This window comes from Barbus barbus, assembly GCF_936440315.1.
Source record: "Barbus barbus genome assembly, chromosome: 37".
Taxonomy (NCBI): Eukaryota; Metazoa; Chordata; class Actinopteri; order Cypriniformes; family Cyprinidae; genus Barbus; species Barbus barbus.
The window spans coordinates 18,176,586-18,197,234 of record NC_136715.1 but is presented as its reverse complement, the minus strand read 5'-3'; the positions used below and the strand labels follow the sequence as shown (position 1 = coordinate 18,197,234).

Genomic DNA, 20,649 nt, shown 5'->3' with positions numbered 1-20,649 from the left:
TAAAACATGAAAAAATTAAGGGGTATGAATACTTTCACAAGGCACTGTAATTATATAATATTGACATTTGTATATATTAATTATTAATATTTTGTATTATTATCATTCATTGTAATAATAATTATTAATAATATTTATATATTGTTTATTATTATGTTATTATTGTTGTTAATAATAATAATAATAATAATAATAATAATAATAAAATCAATAATAATAATACAAATTAAAACTATAGCAAGTCAATTAAGGAAAATTATACCAATAAAGTTATTAATGCTATAATATAAAAATCAGTAAGTGTATAACAACCATAATAATAATAAAAAATAAAACTATGGCTTGTCAATAAATGAAAATTACCCCAATAAAATGTTATAATATAAAAGTCGATAAATGTATAACAACAGCAACAACAACAACAACAATAATAATAATAATTGTTATTATTATAATTAATATTATTATTAATAAATTAATAATTTCTAATTATTATTATTGTTGTTAGTAAGATCATAAAATCATGTAAAGTCAATAGAATAAAATTAATTATGAATGCTATAATATCAAATTATATGTATGATATATGTATTAAATAATAATAATAATAATTTTCAAAAACATTAAAAAAAAAAAATTCACTGACCTCCTAGCACCAAAGATCACGAGAATGTTCAAGCAGTTATTGGATGTGACCATGCTGCTTGAGTGTACCTTATTGAAAAACAATTCTTACAATGAATCATTTTAAACAATAATTTTCTCAATTCAAGGACATTTTATATATGCTTACAAATGGGCTTATTTTCAAGTGCCAGACTGACTGTGATTTCCAGAGATCCAGATGGTTCCCAAGTAAAAGAGTGCCTTATTTTACATGCACAAGGCTTTCCATCCACAGGAATGTCTGATGTTATCCATGAAATATTAGCTCACTTACAAACGAGCTCTCAGACATCCATTAAATCACAGTGAGTTGGTTTCCTACTTCTCAATTTAGCACATTACATTTGTTTTCCACTGTGAAAGTGACTGAAAAAAGTAGAGTCCTCAGGTTTAGACTTAACAGTCAGTGCCACATGATGCCGTGTGAGGGTTACGGGGAGGGGTTTATGTGTGTGTGTGTGTGTGTGTGCGAGTGTAGCAGGGCTCTGTTTTGGGGTGGAGAGGGGAAAAGGAATCTGTGTGTTTGTGAGAACTTCTTCCTGACGTGCTTTAACCACAGAGCGCTGCGCAGTGATGAATGTCTCGCTGGGAGAGAGAGGAAGAGGAAACTACTGGTGCTTCTGGCATTCTCAGAGATATTTGTAGAAAGCATGTCAGTGTGTTACCTGCGCTTCAGAGGCACTGGTACCTCTCGTAACGTCTTGTTAGACACCCAGGAGTGATTGAGTTTGCAGGTCACTACGGCTCTTGGGACCTCTTGCGCGGCGCGGGACCGTCGGCACAATGGGTTCAGTTATGTGTAAGTCTGCGTTCTGTCTTTTAAAGCAGATTTTAACAGCATTTGTGCCTGAGGAAGACCTTTGTGTTTCTCGTTCTCTGTATTTCTGAGAATGATATATGGAGTCATTTCTGAGAGAGTTACAGCTCTGTTGGCTTTGGTCGGAAGCTATGAGGTGTTTCTGGAGGGCAAAAAGAGGTTTATGGGCTTAATAATGATTCGACACACAGCAATGTGACCAGAAAAATGTGCCAGTAGTTAACTTATAAGAAGATTTTTCTCTATTCCTCATATAAGCGTGTGGCTTCAGAAGATTTGAGTCACACAGATAATTTGTATGGCATTTTATGGCGTATTTTTGTCATTTGGAGCTTGACAGTCCCAGTCCTCATTTATATCCATAATATGGAATAACCTCCTTGAATAAACAATAACAGACTTTTCATTTTTGCATGAACTTCATCTATTTAAAAGCTTCTGACTTTCACCGCTTGACACACACACACAGTCAATCAAAAGCACTATATGCTGCAGCCAGGAAGTCTCTGGGGCAGTATGAATTATTATGATGCAGAAAGTTGTAAAGAAGTTGTACATTTCTCTGTAATTATTTGTGAAATTTACTAGCAATTTATTTTTTACTAGCAAGTGATATTTGCTTCAAAGTGAATCTTACACCAGATTTTTCACTTCTTCAGTGAAGATTTCGGTGAGTTCAGTTTTCACAGAATATATCTTTAGAGAATTGAGTTTTTTTCTTGCCCTATTAGAAAACATTTTAAAATAGATTAGATTAGATTAGATTACATAGAGTCTAAATGTTTGTTGTGTTAAGAATTTTGAAATGTAAGAAGTTGTAAGAATATGTGTTGAATATTATTTATTTACTTATTTAATCACACAGCTGTATATCATATAACATTGTGCAGATATCTGCTAAATTTTAATAAATATTTTTAAAATATATTAAATATTTATTTTGTATTCATTTTATATTTATTTTAATTCTAAAAAATAAACACATTTATAAAAATAAATAAATATAATTATTACAATACACTCTCCAAAAAATAAAAGAGCAAAAATTGTACATTTAGGGACGCGACAGCTTATCACTGGGGCCTTACACAGACAACTTTGTACATATACCTAATCTAAGGTACTAATACGCACCTTTTAGGGATAGATGAAGTACACTGTAGTACACGGTATAGTATGTTCTGGTTTAGATAAGTAAGGCTGTGTGTTTAGGATGTTATGTACTGGCAGCTCTGAGGGAGAGACAGTGCTCTCAGGTGGAGGTGTGTGTGTAAGTATATCCACCACAGGAGAAGTGTACTAGAATAGTTTTCTTAATCCAGAGACAGCAACGCTTCTGTCCACTTGCTCTGATCTCTCCTTCCTCTTCTGTGACCTTCGTCCAGCGAGCCGTAGTGAGGCAGGTTGGAGTATTGTGGGTTTGTGCTGCAGTATGGACGGCGATCGGACCGTCCCGTCCCACTGCTCGGTATGTGGACAGCACTCACGGGGAGCATCCTTTTCCTTGGTCCGCATCTCAGCTGGAGAAATGGAGTCCTATCATCGTTTGCTGGGAATGTGTCTGGAAACCGAATTAGCATCGAGGAGAAGTATGTCTTCCTCATACGTCCTCACCTTCCTCTTTCACTTTGGTTTGCTTCTGATGCAACTATAGCTAAAACATACTTCAGCGTTATTGCAGTGGGATCTGGAGAAGTGTGATGTTTTAGTGTGATGTGTGTGTGTGTGTGTGTGTGAGAGAGAGCTGCGGTGTTAACTGTCAGACGCTCTTAAAGAGGATTAAATGGCTGGGTCAGATTGCCTGCTTCATTCATCATTGTGGCTAATTTGCTTCTGAAAAGAGAAATGCCAGAGCAAGTTTGATAATATATATATATATTTTAATTGTTTTTGTATATTCATCTTTTTTGTGTGCATAAAAGAGGAACTGTAAATGATGTGGAGGTCAGCAATCAGACTGTTTCTATCAGACATGAAAGAGGACAATGAAATGATAGCACAAAGTCAAAGAAAATGTTTTTATTTTATATTTTTGATTTGAGATATTTATGGTAATTTTATTACTAAAATTTATAACACGCACACAAACGCACGCACAAGAATGACACACACATACACACACACACACACACACACACTAAACCAAGATTACCGTATGCTGCAGAGAGTCTCTAGGGGCAGTATGAATTATGATGATGCAGAGGATACTAAGTATGCACTGCAAAAGTCAATTTCTTATTATCAGTAATATTTTCCACCAGAAACATTATAACATCCTTAAAACAATCATGCAAAAATTGCATGCTGGAAATAAGTTGTAAACTCCTTTGTAGCTATTTGTGATATTTACTAGCGAGTTAAATTTATTTCAAAGTAAATCTAACACCATTTTTATCAGTGAAGTTAAATGTTTATTTTTATTTATATTAATTGTATTGAACACATTATGATTATGATTATATTATTTTGATTATTATGAACCATAACAAAATAAAAAAACATATAACACACACACAATTTTATATTAGTACATTATGATTATATGTATGTTATATCATTATTTTGTGAAAAATAATTAATCAAAAATAATACAAAAATTATATCATTATATTGATTATTAACTGATAGAAAAAATATATTTTTACTTTATATTTTTATGTGTTTTATTCTATTAATTATATTTTAGTTTTTATATAATTTTATATTGCATTATTATTATTTAATACATGCATCAAATTTGATATTATGGCAAGAATATTTGTTTTTCTGTTGACTTTACATGGTTTTATGTTTTTTTATATTTTATATCTTATTAACAACTACAACAATAATAGTAATAATAATAATAATTTTAATAATTAGATACATGTTTGTGTGTTGAGCCTTTTGTCTAAAGACAATGTTCTACCCCATTTGGGATGGACAATAAAGCTTTTGAATTGAATTGATTAAAAATCATGTTAATTCTAATAATAACAATATTATTAATAATTATTAATATAATAATATTATTTCTACTATCAACTGGCGTGTTTCTAGCCTATGCCACTAAAGAAAGAATTTGCTTCAAAAATGTTCTGTAAGTAAAAAAAAGAACTGACATTGTATCCATATATGCTTTCCCCTTCTGGAAACATTTTTAGACTAAATCCACACACACATTTGTGATTAGTTCAGAGGCCAGTGTCCTCAAAGTCTCTCGAGAGAGCCCCTTTAAAGCATGCCAGGGTAATCAAACGCACCTGTCCAGACTGGGTCAGACGTAGCTTTACACAACCCATATCTGAACATCCTAGTCAAACACATTTTTGTGGATGTGGGTCTTGTGCATAGTGGTTGTTTTCACACGAACAGTTCTGAATTAGGCCAGCTGGCTTACTCAAAGCTGTTTTCATCAATCAATCCAATACAAAATGATTCGGACTACTTTCTATTTGCAGAAAAACACCTCTACACTTATAGTCCAAACACTCTCTCACTTTATAATGATTTGTTTGTTGTGTGTCCTGCGTTGTGGGGTGGAGGTCTTGATTGTTCCAGGTGACAGGGTCTATCATATTAATCATTTTAAGGGAGTTTTTATTGTTCTGGCCAGATACAGGATCCTGTCTGACATCTGATTTGTATCCATGTGTGGCGGCTTCCTTTTCCGTAAGGATGTGTATCGAGAGGGATTTAGATAATGTATGCCGGAATTTGTTTTGGAATGCTCATTTTTGTGTGAACTTCAAGCAGCTCACATTGACATTTAATGAAAGTCAATGAGGTCCAGTGTTCTTATGACCTAACCCTTGTGCATCAATTTAATCAAGTTAAACAGAGGACAAAATTGTCTGTGTCAATAAAAATATAAAATATTATATATTGATATTTTCTTCCGCTTTCACTGACATCGATTTTTTTTTCAGTCCTAAACATAACTACCAAAAATTAATTCATTTTCAGGATTTTGACCCTTTAAATGCCAGTTTGTTTACATAATGCCACTGTTTTGTGTTAATGGGGGAGGGGGGGGGGGGGGGGGGGGGGCTGGATTATTACTCTAATATCATTCTGATATCTGATATCTCATACAAATACATCCACACAATTATTATTACATATTATAATTCAGTTGGCCTTTTTTTCAGCAGAAGCAGAAAAATAAAATGTGCCACATTGGCTTGTATAGCTTTGAAATAGATGCCTACAGGAATGTACATGTTTGTGTGTGGGTGTATGTGTGAGTGTTGGGAGCCCTGGGACTTCATGATAGATTGTGGGTCTTGCCTGCCATAAAATATTGAGATCCCATTTGTGAACAGCAGAGCCTTTGATAAAGCTTTACTGCAACCATTGACATTATTAAGCTCACAGGGCTTTGATTTTATGATTATATTATTTTGCTGCCTGACGCACGTTTCACACCGCAAGCGTGAGCAGCACGTATTTTTTCCGGCGTGCATGTTAACAAATGAGTGCATTCACACCAACAGCAGGAGCAGCACGTGAGCAGCAATGCAGCAATCGTTTCGGTCCCGAGTCTGTTTTTTCTGCGCCGCGTACGATGAATTAAAGTCACAGTGTTTTCTTCATCAAAATTGACCCGATTAACATTAAAAATAATAAATTTCACCATAAAATCATGTAAGTGATGTGTTTCGTGTTTCACAGTCACCATATGAAAACATAAATTGCACGAAAACACATCACTTCCACGAGTTATTGTCCAAACTTCTAAGGTCTGTTAAATTAATAAAACTAGAGGCATTTGTTAGCTTTAATATTACTTTATTTCAGTTATTCAATCCAATTACACTTTATTGTTGGAATTCTTTCCAAAATTTGTCTTGGGTCTCACAGCGTGCCTCACATCAATTCACATCGATAATTACTAAACAAACAATACAATAGATGCACCTTAATATAAAAAACAACAGTATATACATAAACACACGGCTACAGTGCATTTGAATAGTGAGTCCTTTCTATTTTCCAGAGCCCAGAGGCCTATTGGAACCCCCAATTATGATTTATTAATTTTACAGACTGATACACAAAAGATTTACTTAACATAGCCAATTCAATCTAGCAACTCTAAGCCTTTTGTTAGATGGCAAATATTAATATTCCTCATACAAAATGTGAGAAGGGTCGGCAATTTTTTTGTATACACATCTTGAAAACTTGGCTCAAGTTTATCGTGTAAACTACCTATGTATAATATATGTTATTTATATTTGTGTGTGGGACAGAGGGGGACACGGTCGCATCACAGAGTAGACTATGCTGGCCATCAAAGCACATGGCACACAGTGTTCAGAGGAGAACGCTGGAAAATATGACAGAAATGACGATACTTGTCTGTACTGCAGTACAAGCCATGATTCAGCTGCCAGTATGAAAGCACAATGGGCTCGCGCTGCTCCTGCTCTGCATACGCACCGCTTCTGCGCTGCTCACGCTTGCAGTGTGAAACGGGCGTGAGACTTGTCTTGAGATTCCTTTGTCATACAGTAGCACTAATTTATAAAGATCAGAGGGAAGCAGAGCGGGATAATGGTAAACATCTGCCATTGGGATTCAGACAGGCTGTGAAGTGAAGCTATCGTGTCTATTCTGTTATAGTCGCTCAGTGTGTCATGGAAGAGAAGGTACAAGTTTCTCAGAGCATGCACTGTAGGTGTTCAGATTCAGAACCACTTTGAGACCCCCTACGGCTCGCGATCGAGTTCCAAACTGGATTTATTTACATAATATGCAGCAGTGTCCGCTGTTTGACTGCAACCCTTGATGCATTGCCCCCAAATGAAACCATGAGTATGCTTTAGAAAAAGGAAGATGAAACCACCGAGAGCTGATTTGTGGTTTTTCTTCCAGCAGCTGATGATTGAATCCATTACAGTTCGTCCTCGCTTAGTTAGTACATAAGGGTGCTTTCCATACCAGTGGCCCTGGAGCAAGAGGTGTCAAGGTCAATGACCTTTAAGACTGTCCACAGAGCAGTGCCTTAATAGTGCCACAGATATTTGTCAACCTGCAAATGTCATAAAGACATGTCACATTCTTTTAAATATACTCTTTATATTTGTGTACTTTAGAAAAAAAAGAGATTTTATAGCATTTATAGTCATTTAATGACAAAAAAATGTAAATGTTTCAAATGTAACAATGTCATGTCGTTTAACCATCGTAAATAGTAATTCCAAGTACATAGTAATTCCTTACACCTTAAATACATGTCAATGTATCTTAATAAAAAAAAAAAACATTTTTTAAACATTTTGCCAGATGGCAAAGATTATGCCAAAATACAAACTACAACATTTCATACACACATATATACACACACACATACACACATACGTACATATATATATGTATGTATCAGATATAAGAACAGTTGGATCAAATTTGTTGTTGTATCAAAATTTATTAAAATAATTACTTCATTTCATGTTATTATTTTATATTATTTAGAAATACATAATTTTTTTTTACATATACATATTCAGAAGTTAAAATGCTTATGAAAGCATGCACTCAAGTCATTGTATGTATGATTTGTATTTCAAAATAAATTAATCTGGATAAATAATGAGCATCATGTCATTGACCCATCAGAAGAATATCAGGTCTTGCTGGCTTTGTGACTATTTCTCCTCACTTGTCTTTTACTGGATTCCTCACCTTTTGGACACTAACAGAAGGCTTTCTGCAGATCTCCACCCTCAGGCTACTTTGCTCCTCTCATGCCTCTCAGCTAATTTTGGTCACAGTGTCCTCACTGCATGAACTCCTCACTGCATGTGAATACAATCAGTGTTGAACTAAGTGTGCAAGTTAGTGTGTTTAGCAATTGCAACTGTAATTGAGTTTAACTTGGACTTAGTTCACACTGCAGGTCTAATGCTCAGATCCGATTTTTTTGCGCTGTTGTTCCCATTGTCATTTAAATGCGACTGGCATCAGCCTCATGTGTGAACCATATACGGCCCTGAAGTGACCCGCATGCGCAGAAGAAGACGTGACGTCAGATGCAGCACAATGTATTTGTGGAAATAAAAATGGATGCTGCTCGTGTTTAGCTATTTTTAAGTTAATGTGTAAATAACAAAGTGATATCATTGTCTATATATTGTCTGCCATTGTGATTTTAATCTTACTGCCTCCTCCAGCACAGAATTGTGACGTCCTGTCGCATTTCAATGACGTAAAAATCGCATGAAATGCGACATGGCCGTTCAGACTGACGTCGCATAGCAAAACATCGGATATGTATCCGATTTAGGACCACATATGAAAGTGACCTGGGCCTGATTTGAAAAAAATCGGATTTGTGCTGTTCAGACTGTCATAAGAAAATCAGATATGGGTCACATTTGGGCAAAAAAGTTGTATTTGGGCCACTTTAGCCTGCAGTGTGAACTAAGCCATATTTCTTCTGACATCTGACAAAAGCAAGTATTGTGGTGGTGGATGGCACAGGTGATTGACACTTGTTCATCTGACTTGCTGATGGGCTGAGTGAATAACGAGCTCTGTAATTACCCTGACAGATTGGATGAAGTCTCATTCATCATCCCTTTGTAACCAGATACTCTGATTGGGTTAACAGGACCTAGTGGCCCAAAGCAAACAAGCCTGAACAATCAACATAATGCTTCTTATGAACGTGCACAGTGTACCCTATTGAAACAATAAATTTACACAAATTTAGGTGTGTCCTGCTCTTTATGTGACCATATAAACCAAAAAGATGTGGGATTCAGTTCTCCATTGAACACTGCAGTTTTGTAAACTGGTATGGGAAGGAAAGGCGCAGAAAGGCCGTACAATGCCTGAGCTGAAAACACTAATGTTTGGGGGAAATGCTTCTTCTTGGTACATAAACATAATTGTTCTCTCAGGCTGTTCATGCTCAGTCCAGCTGGATTCCAGACTTTGCCGCATGGAATACATCTTATTCAAAACTTCCTTTTCATCTATACCACCTCTTCCTCCATCCAGATGCTCACTAGAGACTTTTTGCTAGAAGCTGGTAGGTTCTCTCGGTTCTCCATGGAGGAAATTCTTTTGAGACAGAGAGTCATGTGGCTGGAAAAAGTGAGTGGAGACAATACAGAGTCTTTCCACAAATTTCAGTCTCCCTCCATTAGTTATGCAGCTGCATTCAACACAAGAGATGTGATTGATAGTGGGAATCTCTGGATGAAGTGGTTTAAATTCAAATCACAGTGATCAAACAAGCTAAAGCAGTCATAGGTAGAGACTCATTTCCCTTCAGTATGTTGACATCCTGAGGAAAGCTTCTTTTTAAACCAAGGCCAGTGTATTTAAAGCATCTCACATCGTGAGTCCTTGGGTTATTGTGATCAATACTAATACTATTCTCAATCTGCTCTATGAACTGTGATCTTCATCCGTCAAACTCTGTGAATATAAAATTGACTGCTTGTTATGTAAGCAAACTCTTGGTATCATATTGAAATGTGTCTTTGAGAAACTTGCCAGTTTGTAAAAATTTTCCTGCTCTCAAAAGCACCTCTGGACAAATTCGGATCAGGGCCCGTATGAAAAATCTTAGTGCTGTGTGTGTGTGTGAGAGAGAGTCCCCAGCTAGGTAACTAGTTATGATATACAGTAGCTGGGGACTACTTTCAGGCGCTCCATAATATCACTGCGCCTGCTGCACCCCTGGTTCCTTGATTATTACGCCGGAATAAGAGTATAGTTCCTAGCCATATCGACCTAGAAAATCACAACTTTTAATTTTCCGTCAGTTTTAGTGCACGATGTAACTACAGAAGAGTCAAGTTTTAAATTGTAAAAATATTTTGTGAAATGTGCCAATCCACCAATAAACAGCTGTTTTGGCATTGTTCAGTGCTTCTGATGAATTTGTTCGGACAGTTTTCTTTTAAATGTGAAGTGTGGAATATCTCGTCTTCCATTGGTTGGCAAACAGATTGGCCCCGCCCCTAAACTCACCTCATTGGCTGAGCCAATGTTGCTGTTGTCGGGCTAGTTGGGATGTTCAAACGCACAGAGCAGTGTTTTGATAGTAACACAGATATTTATCAACCTACAAATATCTTAAATATTGCTAAGCTGGGACAGGTGAAAAAACACCATCCATTTAAGATAAGGGGTTTGTGGTTTGGCTTGGGTTGGTATTTTTCACAGCGCAGTCCTGCTTTCCAGACTTGTGTGGGTCAGAGTGGGATTTGTGGTCTAGTTTGACAATTAGCCAGCTTCACTGAACACAGAGGGCAGTGGACCAAGAGTCTGCATGAACTGTGTGTGTGTGTGTGTGTGTGTGTTTTATTTGCACGTGTCATGTGCTTAAGCCTGTGACTAACAGCAGGTTTTCTTTGGAGCTTAATCTCTTGGCAGGCCGGCCATCATCATGCCCTGCTACAGAAAACCTGCTTCTACGTAGGGAATTTAATGCTTAATAAAAAACTTTTTTTTTCATAGCATTTATCAAACAAGTAAACATTCTTAAAGTGGATTCTAATTCAAGTCAGGATTCAAATGAAAAAGAACAGCATTTATTCAAAATAGAAATCTTTTCTAGCAGTATAAGTCTTTACTATAACTTTTTTATCAATTTAACACATACTTGCGGAATAAAAGTATTAATTAAAAAGTATTAATAAAAAAATAAAAAATACTGGCCCCAAGCTTTTGAATTATACTGTATATTGAACAAAAGTGTATATTGTTTTCACACTCAAAAAAAAAAGAAAAAAAAAGAAATTGTAAGATCAAACTTGTTTATGACCCCCCTGCATGAATGTGTACATATTTTTTTTTCTAAAAATATTTGTTGCCTTTTTCTATGAATTGCATTTTTCTTTGAAAAGAGCAGATTTCAGTACATTATGATTTCAGTGTTTGTTTTTTTCTGTCGTTAGGAGTGGTGCTGTATGATCCGGTCATGGTGACTTTCCTCTGGGGAAGTCTTTGGCTTCTTATTGTAATTCATGTACATGTCAATGGTTGCGACTCCACAGCCAGCTGATAACATCTGGTTTTCACATGCTCCTTGACGCACATTGTTCTTCCTGTAGAACACACTCGACAAGGATGTGTGTGCGCTTGAAAAGAAAAAAAACATACTAATTTCTGTTGTTCTACGACATGCTGCCTGTCAAACATTTTGACTATATTAACTTCAGCTCATCGGCTTCAGACTTACTTCAGCACATCCCAAATACATCCCCAAAATTTCAGTAGTATAACTCATTGGCGTTGTTTGTAGCCCACAGCAAGTTTCAAGGGTTCACAAGACTTACCAGGGTCTGATAAAGAGAAGTCAATGTTAATGCTGTCTTTTGTTTACGTGTACAGAGGAACTTTTGTTCGTCTCCAGACTTCATCTGGCTTTAGGGTGACTCTCAGAAGATCAGCAGCGAATAGAAGCACTCGAGCGCTCTTTTGTAAAGCCAAGGGCATAAAAGAATGGCTTGTTTGAAGAAGCGCTTCCCTGATGAACGGATATAAACCAGAGGCTGTGTTAATGGCTAAAGGTCGTCTCTAAGGAAGCAGCTGTACAGACGGTCACTCTGAAGGGTCGAGCTACTGATGCACTTTGTGACTCTGTATCTTATGTATCTCTGTATCTAATGCTCCTGTACTTTCTTCTCTTTCCTCACAGATGAGATTATGCAGCAGGACATCAGGCCGTTACTGGCTGTCGACATAATCGAACAACTTCACAGGCAGTTTGCGCTTCTTTCAGGTGAGAAATGCATGTTTCTGTTTGGGATAAAAAGGTGTGTTTTAAAAAAAAAAAAAGCTATCTACTTTCCTTATCTATAGCTATTGGTGGTGCCTTTGAACCTTTCTCGTTTGAATGTGAGTCAGGTTTCTGGGGCGGCGCTTAATTGATGTTAATGCACACAAATCACATCCACTCATGTCAGTACTGTCGTACAATTCCCAGCCCTCCCATTTCCTCAGATGCTCATTAGCGCTTACAGTCTGTCACGTTGCACTTGCAGAAAGGAGCGAGGAAACACGGAGAATTTCAACAGCCAGGTTTATTTAGATCCAAAACATAGAACATGGAGCTTGGGGTATCGACGAACAATACAGGACATGGGAGACAGGGAGACACAGGGCTTAAGAACACTAGGGAATCAACGAGGAAGACCAGGAACAGGTGGGGAGTAATTAAACAGGGCTGGAGACAAAGGAACTAATGACAAACGAGGACAGGAACAGGAAGGCCAAATATGGGCACGAGAGGAGGGGGAAACAAGACACAGGACTGACATTACGCCCCCCCTCCGAAAGGCGGGTCCCCACGCCATACACCATCCAATGGGGAGGGGGGGTGGGTGCTCTGGAGGCCTCCAGGGATCAGTGGGCAGGGCTACCTGCCTCCAGAGCGGGGCCCGTTCTGGGGGCCATGGCGGGAGACTCGGGAGGCCATGGCGGGTCAGGGGACTCGGGAGGCCACGGCCCTATTTTTTCGGACCGCCTGAGGGGTTCTGTGGCCTTGGCCCGGCCACACAGGCTGTGACCCTCTTACCCCCCCCCAAAAATTTTCTTGGGGAAGCTCCCCCCTGGGAGCCACTGAGGAGCGGGCCTTGTGGGGCGCTCTTGCAGCACGGACTCTGTCGGGCACTCTTACAGCGCGGAGCTGGACGGAACGAGCGGAGACGCAGGAGGGCACGTGCGAAGAGCCGGCACTAGAGGGCACGTGCGAGGAGCCGGCACAGGAGGGCACGTGCGAGGAGCCGGCACTGGGAGCCGCTCTTGAAGCGCAGACACTTGGGGGCGCTCTTGAAGCGCAGACACTTGGGGGCACTCTTGAAGCGCAGACACTTGAGGGCACTCTTGAAGCGCAGACACTTGAGGGCACTCTTGAAGCGCGGACACTTGAGGGCACTCTTGAAGCGCAGACACTTGGGGGCGCTCTTGAGGAGCTGAGCTGGACGGGACCAGCGGAGACGCAGGAGAGCTGGACGGCATCAGCGGAGACGCAGGAGAGCTGGACGGGACCAGCGGAGACGCAGGAGAGCTGGACGGGACCAGCGGAGATGCAGGAGAGCTGGACGGGACCAGCGGAGACACAGGAGTGCACCTGCGAGGAGCAGGCACAGGAGGGCGCTCTGGAAGCGCGAGTTGCAGAGGGCTCGGGGAAGCCGCGAACGGCGGCAGGCTGGCTCGGGCCCAGACGCTTCCCAGACATCGGTAAATCCCCTCTCTCCAGCTCAGGCCGGTAGTGTCTGGGAGGTCCACGGGACAGTGGTAATTGGCCCCGACCCAGAACAGCTTATTTAGAGTGGCGTCATCCAACGCCGCCGATCTTGCAGAAGCCCTCTGCGAACTCGTAAAAGGGGAGATCCCCGCGGATCAGGGCGGCGAAGCGGGAGGCGGCGTCCATGCCGCGGAGCAAAAACTGGAACAAATAAAAACACTTTTTCAAAAAACAAAAAATGTTGGACGCCGCTTACTGTTGTTAGGTCCTGTATTACTGTCACGTTGCACTTGGAGCAAGGAGCGAGGAAACACAGAGAATTTGAACAGCCAGGTTTATTTAGATCCAAAACATAGAACATGGAGCTTGGGGTATCGACGAACAATACAGGCCATGGGAGACAGGGAGACACAGGGCTTAAGAACACTAGGAAATCAACGAGGAAGACCAGGAACAGGTGGGGAGTAATTAAACAGGGCTGGAGACAAAGGAACTAATGACAAACGATGACAGGAACAGGAAGGCCAAATATGGGCACGAGCGGAGGGGGAAACAAGACACAGGACTGACACAGTCAGAGAAAATAGACTTCTACTGTCTTATTTTCCCATGATGCATATTATATAATAATGAAATGAAAAATATCCTAGGGCTCCTTGGTGAATCTCCCTTTGTGGTTTACGAATCCACAGTCCAAAATTAACTTTTAGTGACACTGACGTGAGAATTGAGAAAGTATACCAGCCATAAATTTTCCTACTGGCTGTAACTTTGAATTTTTTGTTTATTGTTTTGATTCACAATGAGCCAGTCTGTATAAAAAAAAAAAAAAAAAAGATTTTTTTTCATAATGCAAAATATATTGAATCCATATTAATTAGCTGACAACTTTAGAGATTTTTCAGTTTATTGGTATTGGTTGATTTTGGATATTTAACTGTGCAAGCACATTTTTTATTTAATTTAATAATTATAATATTTTTATAAATTAAATGATAAAAGAATTAAAATCTATTAAAGAACAATTTTTTTTAAAAATAAATTTAATGACACTGTTTAGCAAATCTCAAAATGAATATCTATTTTCATATTGTACATTATAATGTTATCGTTCGTTATGTTTATTTTTTTTATCTATACGAAACAGTATAGAATTTTAATACCAGCTATTTATCGCTTATTATATGTTAAAATAGCTTTGTAAGCTATAATTTGATGATGCTAGATAAATCTTTGAAGGAACATGTGACCATGAAGTAATGGTCACATTTCTTTGGTAGATTGTTTGTAAGTCTTTTATTTCATTTGCTTGCATTTCTCAAGTCTGCAAGATCAGACTCATTCTCATAGTTTGATTTAATGAAACCATTTGTTATGTTATAGTTTCTCGTTAAATTACCAGCCAATTTATTTAATTTAACACTTACAGTTACAAATGGCTTTGATGAGTTTTCTTTGACCCTGTTTGAAACTGAAACTTCTTTGTTTACCAGCTCAGGTCTTTAACCACTAGGCTACGCCACAGTGCTGCTTTATATGTCTCAGATGAAAATGAAACGATTAGGCAACCACTCGAGCTGGTGACTACTGTTTGCGACGCATATACAATGAATTTGACTCTATTTATAAGTCATTTTAATCTGCCTTTGTCGTGAAGTTGCCAGGTGGTACTGAAGCATAGTTAACTATAAAAAACAATTCATATTAACTAATAAAACAGCAGTTTAACACTTTCAGCGCACACAGAGCTCTCTAAAAACAGGGTGGAAAAACTTACACGCTGAACTGATGTAAGTGGGAGGGACCTTGCAACTACAGACTCGCTGCTCCTTGGAGAGCTTTTCCATTCCTTCCCACCCCAGTCAGATCTCCTGAGGCCTGACCTGCCTCCCTGTCTCCTCATCTGCCAAGACGCCTGCACCAGCCATCAAAACTGCACCAGTTACGTAATGTTACATAAAAACAATGCCAGCATACTTTGTGCAATCTATTTAGCTGGCTCCTCTTGTCTCAAGTGCTGCTTTCCGCTGAAAAGCATGGTGTTGTTCATTAGGACTCTGTGAATCACAGGGGACCATCAGAAATTTACTAGAATAGACTTCAAATGTGTCTCGTTCACTAGCGATGCACCAAACAAATAAACCTGTCTGTTCAAGCAAGACAAAGCCAGAAGGATAGATAGATGATATGGATTTTATTTTGTAATTTGTTTATTTTTATTACATTGTTTATATGTGTGTGTGTGTGTGCTAATCAAGCCTGCATTTCCAAAATAGAGAAAAAACTGTAATATTATTATTATTATTATTATTGGGTTAAACATTTAACCCAACTGTTGAAAACAACCCAATCGCTGGGTTTGTCCATATTTAACCCAGCATTTTTATTAGATCAAATGGTAAAAAACATCCACCAGGAGGTTCTACAGAAATGAGTCATACTAGAATAATAATAATCAAGTGAAATCATTTGACTACAACAGGGCAGGTGAAAATTTTACAGTGACGTCGTAGTTCCAAATAAGACACTGGGTGTGGATGGGGGTTGCGGTTTGATTTGCATATTATAAATATAAATGGAATCCTGCAGACTATATACATCACCACAATGCTTCAGTGGTGGTTTCTAAAGTCTAAAAATGGATGAACATGTGACCTCTGAGTGGATCTGCCTCATTACTGCAAACAAACACATCTTTCTTCAAATTTCCCTCAGGAATGAGCACATTGCACAGTGTGTAAAAGAAAAAAAAGACTCTGAAAACATCTGTAAACATTGTCATGTGTGGCTCCTCTTTTATTTTGTCATGTTTATTTTAAGGAAGTTGAATTTTAGGTCACACTTTATATTAGGTGGCCTTAACTACTATGTACTAACATCAAAATATAAGTACAATGTACTTATTGTGTTCATATTGTATTGCAAAACACTTTTGCTGCCATTGAGGTGGGATACGGGTAAGGTTAGGGACAGGTTTGGTGGTATGGGTAGGTTTAAGGGTGGGTTTAGGTGTAAGGGATGGGTCAACAGTGTAATTATAAATGTAATTACAGAAATTAATTACAGATGTAATTACATAAAGGTATTATTAACAGTAGAAGTACAATGTAAGAACATGTATGTACACAATAAGTGCATTGTATCAAATTATTAATTTAAATGTAAGTACATAGTAGTTAAGGCCACCTAATATAAAGTGACACCAAATTTTATTTTAAATGTAAATATAATATACTTTTAGAAATATAATAAATTAGCAAATATAAATACATAAATCAAAATGCCAGAGTGCCATTTAACATGTTAAAACTTTTTTTTGCACTATTTTTAAATAAGCACTAAATTCCTCAACATTTTTGCAGGAGGAAGAGGAAAAGAAGGATCTCCCATCATCACCTTCCCAGAGTTCTCAGGATTTAATGAAGTGTCCGATGAGGATTTCGTTAATGTTGTCACATACCTGACCAGCATACCAAGGTGAAACCTCATTTATTTTTCTAAGGTTTTTAGCCATTGGTAATGTTTTTCCAAATGTTTAGTGAAACCAGCTGTAGGAACATGCACTTTTCTGCTTGATTTCTGTCTGATGGTTTTGGTTTTAATGCTTGACCTGTCTGTTTCTGTCCTTCATCCTTCAGCATGGATGCTGCTAGCATTGGCTTCATCATCATCCTGGACCGCAGGAAGGACAAATGGAACTCAGCAATCACTTCTCTGGCACGGATAGCGGTTTGTACAGGCTCTTGCTGAAGCTTTATGAAGTTAACATGACCTTTATAGATACAAGTAAAAAGAACAAGATGTACAGTATCAAGATGTAAAAATCGATAGGCCTATCAATTGAAATCTAGTTGAACAAAGTAGGTTCAGCTGGACTATTAAATTACTTTATGTATGTTTAATTGTCTAATTTGTATTTATGTATGTGCATACACACACACACACACACACAAATATATATATTTATTATTCTATTACAAGTTATACTATATATTACTATATATATATATATATATATATATATACACTATCTATATTATATTTTATTACAAGTTCTATTAGAAGTTCTGCTGTCATTGAAGCAAATGAGGACATAAAAATACTAAGACATTTGCTCATTTTTATTTGACTTTTTTTTAAGTTTTGAAATTTTATTTTACAGTAAGTGTTATTTAATAAGAGTGTTATTCTAATATTAGTAATATTTAGTGATTTAATTTTTGCAATTTAATAAAATAAAAGAATACTTTTAATAATATATATAACAACAATAATAAGAATACTTATTAAAATAAAAATTATATATTATATTATTATAATAAAAAACAGCAACTAAAATATACTTACAGCAAATGTACTTCTACAATCTCTTTTTTATTTACTACTTGGAAAAGTATTTTTTTTACTTTTTAATTATATACATTGTCACGGCACCGTGACAATGTATATAAAGACAGCAAGGATGATACAAGGAACACAGAGATGAGGAAAAACTCAAAATAACAGTCGTTAATGACTCCAAACAAGGCAGGGCAAAGCAAGGCAAGGCTGACTCAGACAGGAACACCAGGGAGTAACGAGAAGACCAGACGAAATCAAACTGAATAGACAGGAACTTAAATACACAGGCTAATTACACAAACACAGCTGGAACAGGATGAATGAATAATCACATTAAACAAGGACAGGAAACAAACCAAATATGGACACAAGAGGCGGGAACACATGACACACACGACTGACAGATATATTATACCTTTATAAATATTATGTTGATATCTTTATAAATATAATACTTTAACAAACATAAATATAGACATAAAATATAAATATAATATAAATTAATAATTTTTTAATCAGTTCCACAAGTTACAAAGACGTATCAGAAGTATTTATATGGTTTCACATATAGTTGATTTCACAGAATTGTCAAAGAAAGAAGTCAAAACTTGTATGTTTAATTTTCTTTCATGACCCGAAGGGCTCCTTTCCAGGAAATCTCCAGCTTGTTCTGGTTTTAAAACCCTCCCGTCTCCTCCAGAGGGCCATCGCTGATGTCAGTATGCGGTTACATAGGGATGACTTCAAATTGAAGGTACCGGTAAGCATGACTCTGTCTGTCTGTCTGTCTGTCTGGACCCTCAGCTTGTCATTCACGTTCATTCGACCATACGATGCGCATGGCTCCCCTGAAGTGTTTGTAACCATGATCACTCATCCACTAAATTATTGACACAGACAGTCACCCTGTTGCATTATGCATGTCTGAAAGGGTGTTAACCTACAGGTAATATCTAACCCTGTTTTAACACCACTTTAGAAGATCCAGGGGACAGTGTTACAAAAACTTTGAGGTTCCTGCACTGTGCAATAAAGCGATGCCTTATCACTGCTCACACATCAACGCAGTGGCGGGGAACGTGTGTAATGCAACTGTGTAAATCATGTGTCTATGGCAGTCATCTGCATGCTGCTACTCTTGTGACGCTAAGGAAATGAAGATTGTGCTGCCATATACAGTACATACTTCAATTTCACAAAATGCCATCAGCAGATGAGCTAGATAAGTTAGTCATAGATATCAGTGGGGAATTTACTAAGGAAATTAATGGGGCCAATCCGTAAACATTAAAAATACTCATTGTTTTAATAGTACAGCCGTAAACAGTGTGAGTGAATTTAGTGTGAACAACTGTTTATTAACCTATTTTGTGCCCAGTTTTACAACATTGTTGCCATTGCAGTGTAATGAGGATTTCAGCAGTTTTTCATCTTTAATTATACACAAGTTAACAGAAAAATAAATAGAAGTGCTTTTTTTTTACCATATATGTCTTGTAAAATGTTTGCATGCATATTTTAACAAACTCAAAGTTTGCAAAGTTGCGAAGTGTGATTTCCTGTGAAAGCATGAGTGGTTATCAGGCACGACTGTTAATGCAGTCTTCACCTGCAGCATTGTAGTAATGTAGAACAAACATTTAGTTTCGGGACCCCAAGTACAATTAATGTATATTATGGGTAATTCTTTGTTCCTTTCTCTTCTCTTTAGATTGTTATGCTAAATTCCCTGTCAGACTTGCATGGCTACATTGACAAAGGCCAGCTGACCTGCGATCTCGGGGGAACCCTGGACTACTGCCACAGTCAATGGATTCACCATCGCACAGTACGAAAGTTAAATATGAATGTTGTATTTACAGACAGACAAAAACATAAATGTGCTGTATGTACAACATAAAAAAATGTAACCTTCCCTATATATTATCTGTTCAGACTGTGTTCATGTGTTGTGCCCTATAGGCCATTGAGAACTTTGCATTAACGGTGAAGAGCACAGCACAGATGCTGCAGCAGTTTGGAACTGGCTTGGCAGAAACCGAACTTCCCAATGACGTGCAGTGCACCAAAGATTTACTCATCACACACACAGAAAAACACGATAAGCTCAAGGTAGCACATAACATTTATAAACAGTAGTTCGTGTTGGTTCTTATGTTGTCGTTTGATTTCTTTAATGCATGTTGTTATAGTTTTTCCTTTAATTTATTGCCTACTGTATTGCCTAATGTTAAATCAGTCAATTGTCTTTTAACGGTTCCGTGACCTTGGGAACCGTTTCTAGCATAGTGTGGAGCAACAAGACATGGCAACAGTATCTTGCCTATATTTATCTTTTGCATATATACAAATGATTTCAGTATTCATATGCCACGTTTCCTTCTCCCTGCATAGGAGGAGCTGAAATTGGCTATAAAGCAAGGAAATACTCTGCTGTCCTGTATCAAAGACCAGGCAAACAAAACCGAGAGCCACATTTTGAACCCAGATGAGGTAGAGAACCAAACAACTGTTGAGAGGTTTGTCAAAACATTTTGCCGAACACAAAAAGTAACACAATTCATTGACCGTATGTAAAATCCGCACCCACCCTTAGTTACTGTTGCCATGACCGACAAAAAATGCCCATCTC

General features: G+C 37.6%; 1 protein-coding gene across 3 annotated transcripts in view; it reads left to right on the top strand.

Moving 5' to 3' along the window:
• Positions 1 to 1,205: 1,205 nt before the first annotated feature.
• LOC306856858 (guanine nucleotide exchange factor DBS-like) overlaps positions 1,206 to 20,649 on the top strand; it is a 57,368-nt gene continuing 37,924 nt past the window's right edge. For 2 of the 3 annotated variants that reach the window (XM_079396368.1, XM_079396370.1), the window contains exons 1-8: positions 1,206 to 1,465; positions 12,126 to 12,209; positions 17,039 to 17,153; positions 17,315 to 17,405; positions 18,658 to 18,777; positions 19,729 to 19,845; positions 19,980 to 20,129; positions 20,412 to 20,536. In XM_079396368.1, the coding sequence (XP_079252494.1) occupies positions 1,450 to 1,465; positions 12,126 to 12,209; positions 17,039 to 17,153; positions 17,315 to 17,405; positions 18,658 to 18,777; positions 19,729 to 19,845; positions 19,980 to 20,129; positions 20,412 to 20,536 (818 nt within the window). In that variant the 5' untranslated portion in view covers positions 1,206 to 1,449. The remainder of the gene's footprint in view (positions 1,466 to 12,125; positions 12,210 to 17,038; positions 17,154 to 17,314; positions 17,406 to 18,657; positions 18,778 to 19,728; positions 19,846 to 19,979; positions 20,130 to 20,411; positions 20,537 to 20,649) is intronic. The other variant, XM_079396369.1, reaches the window with a different exon arrangement.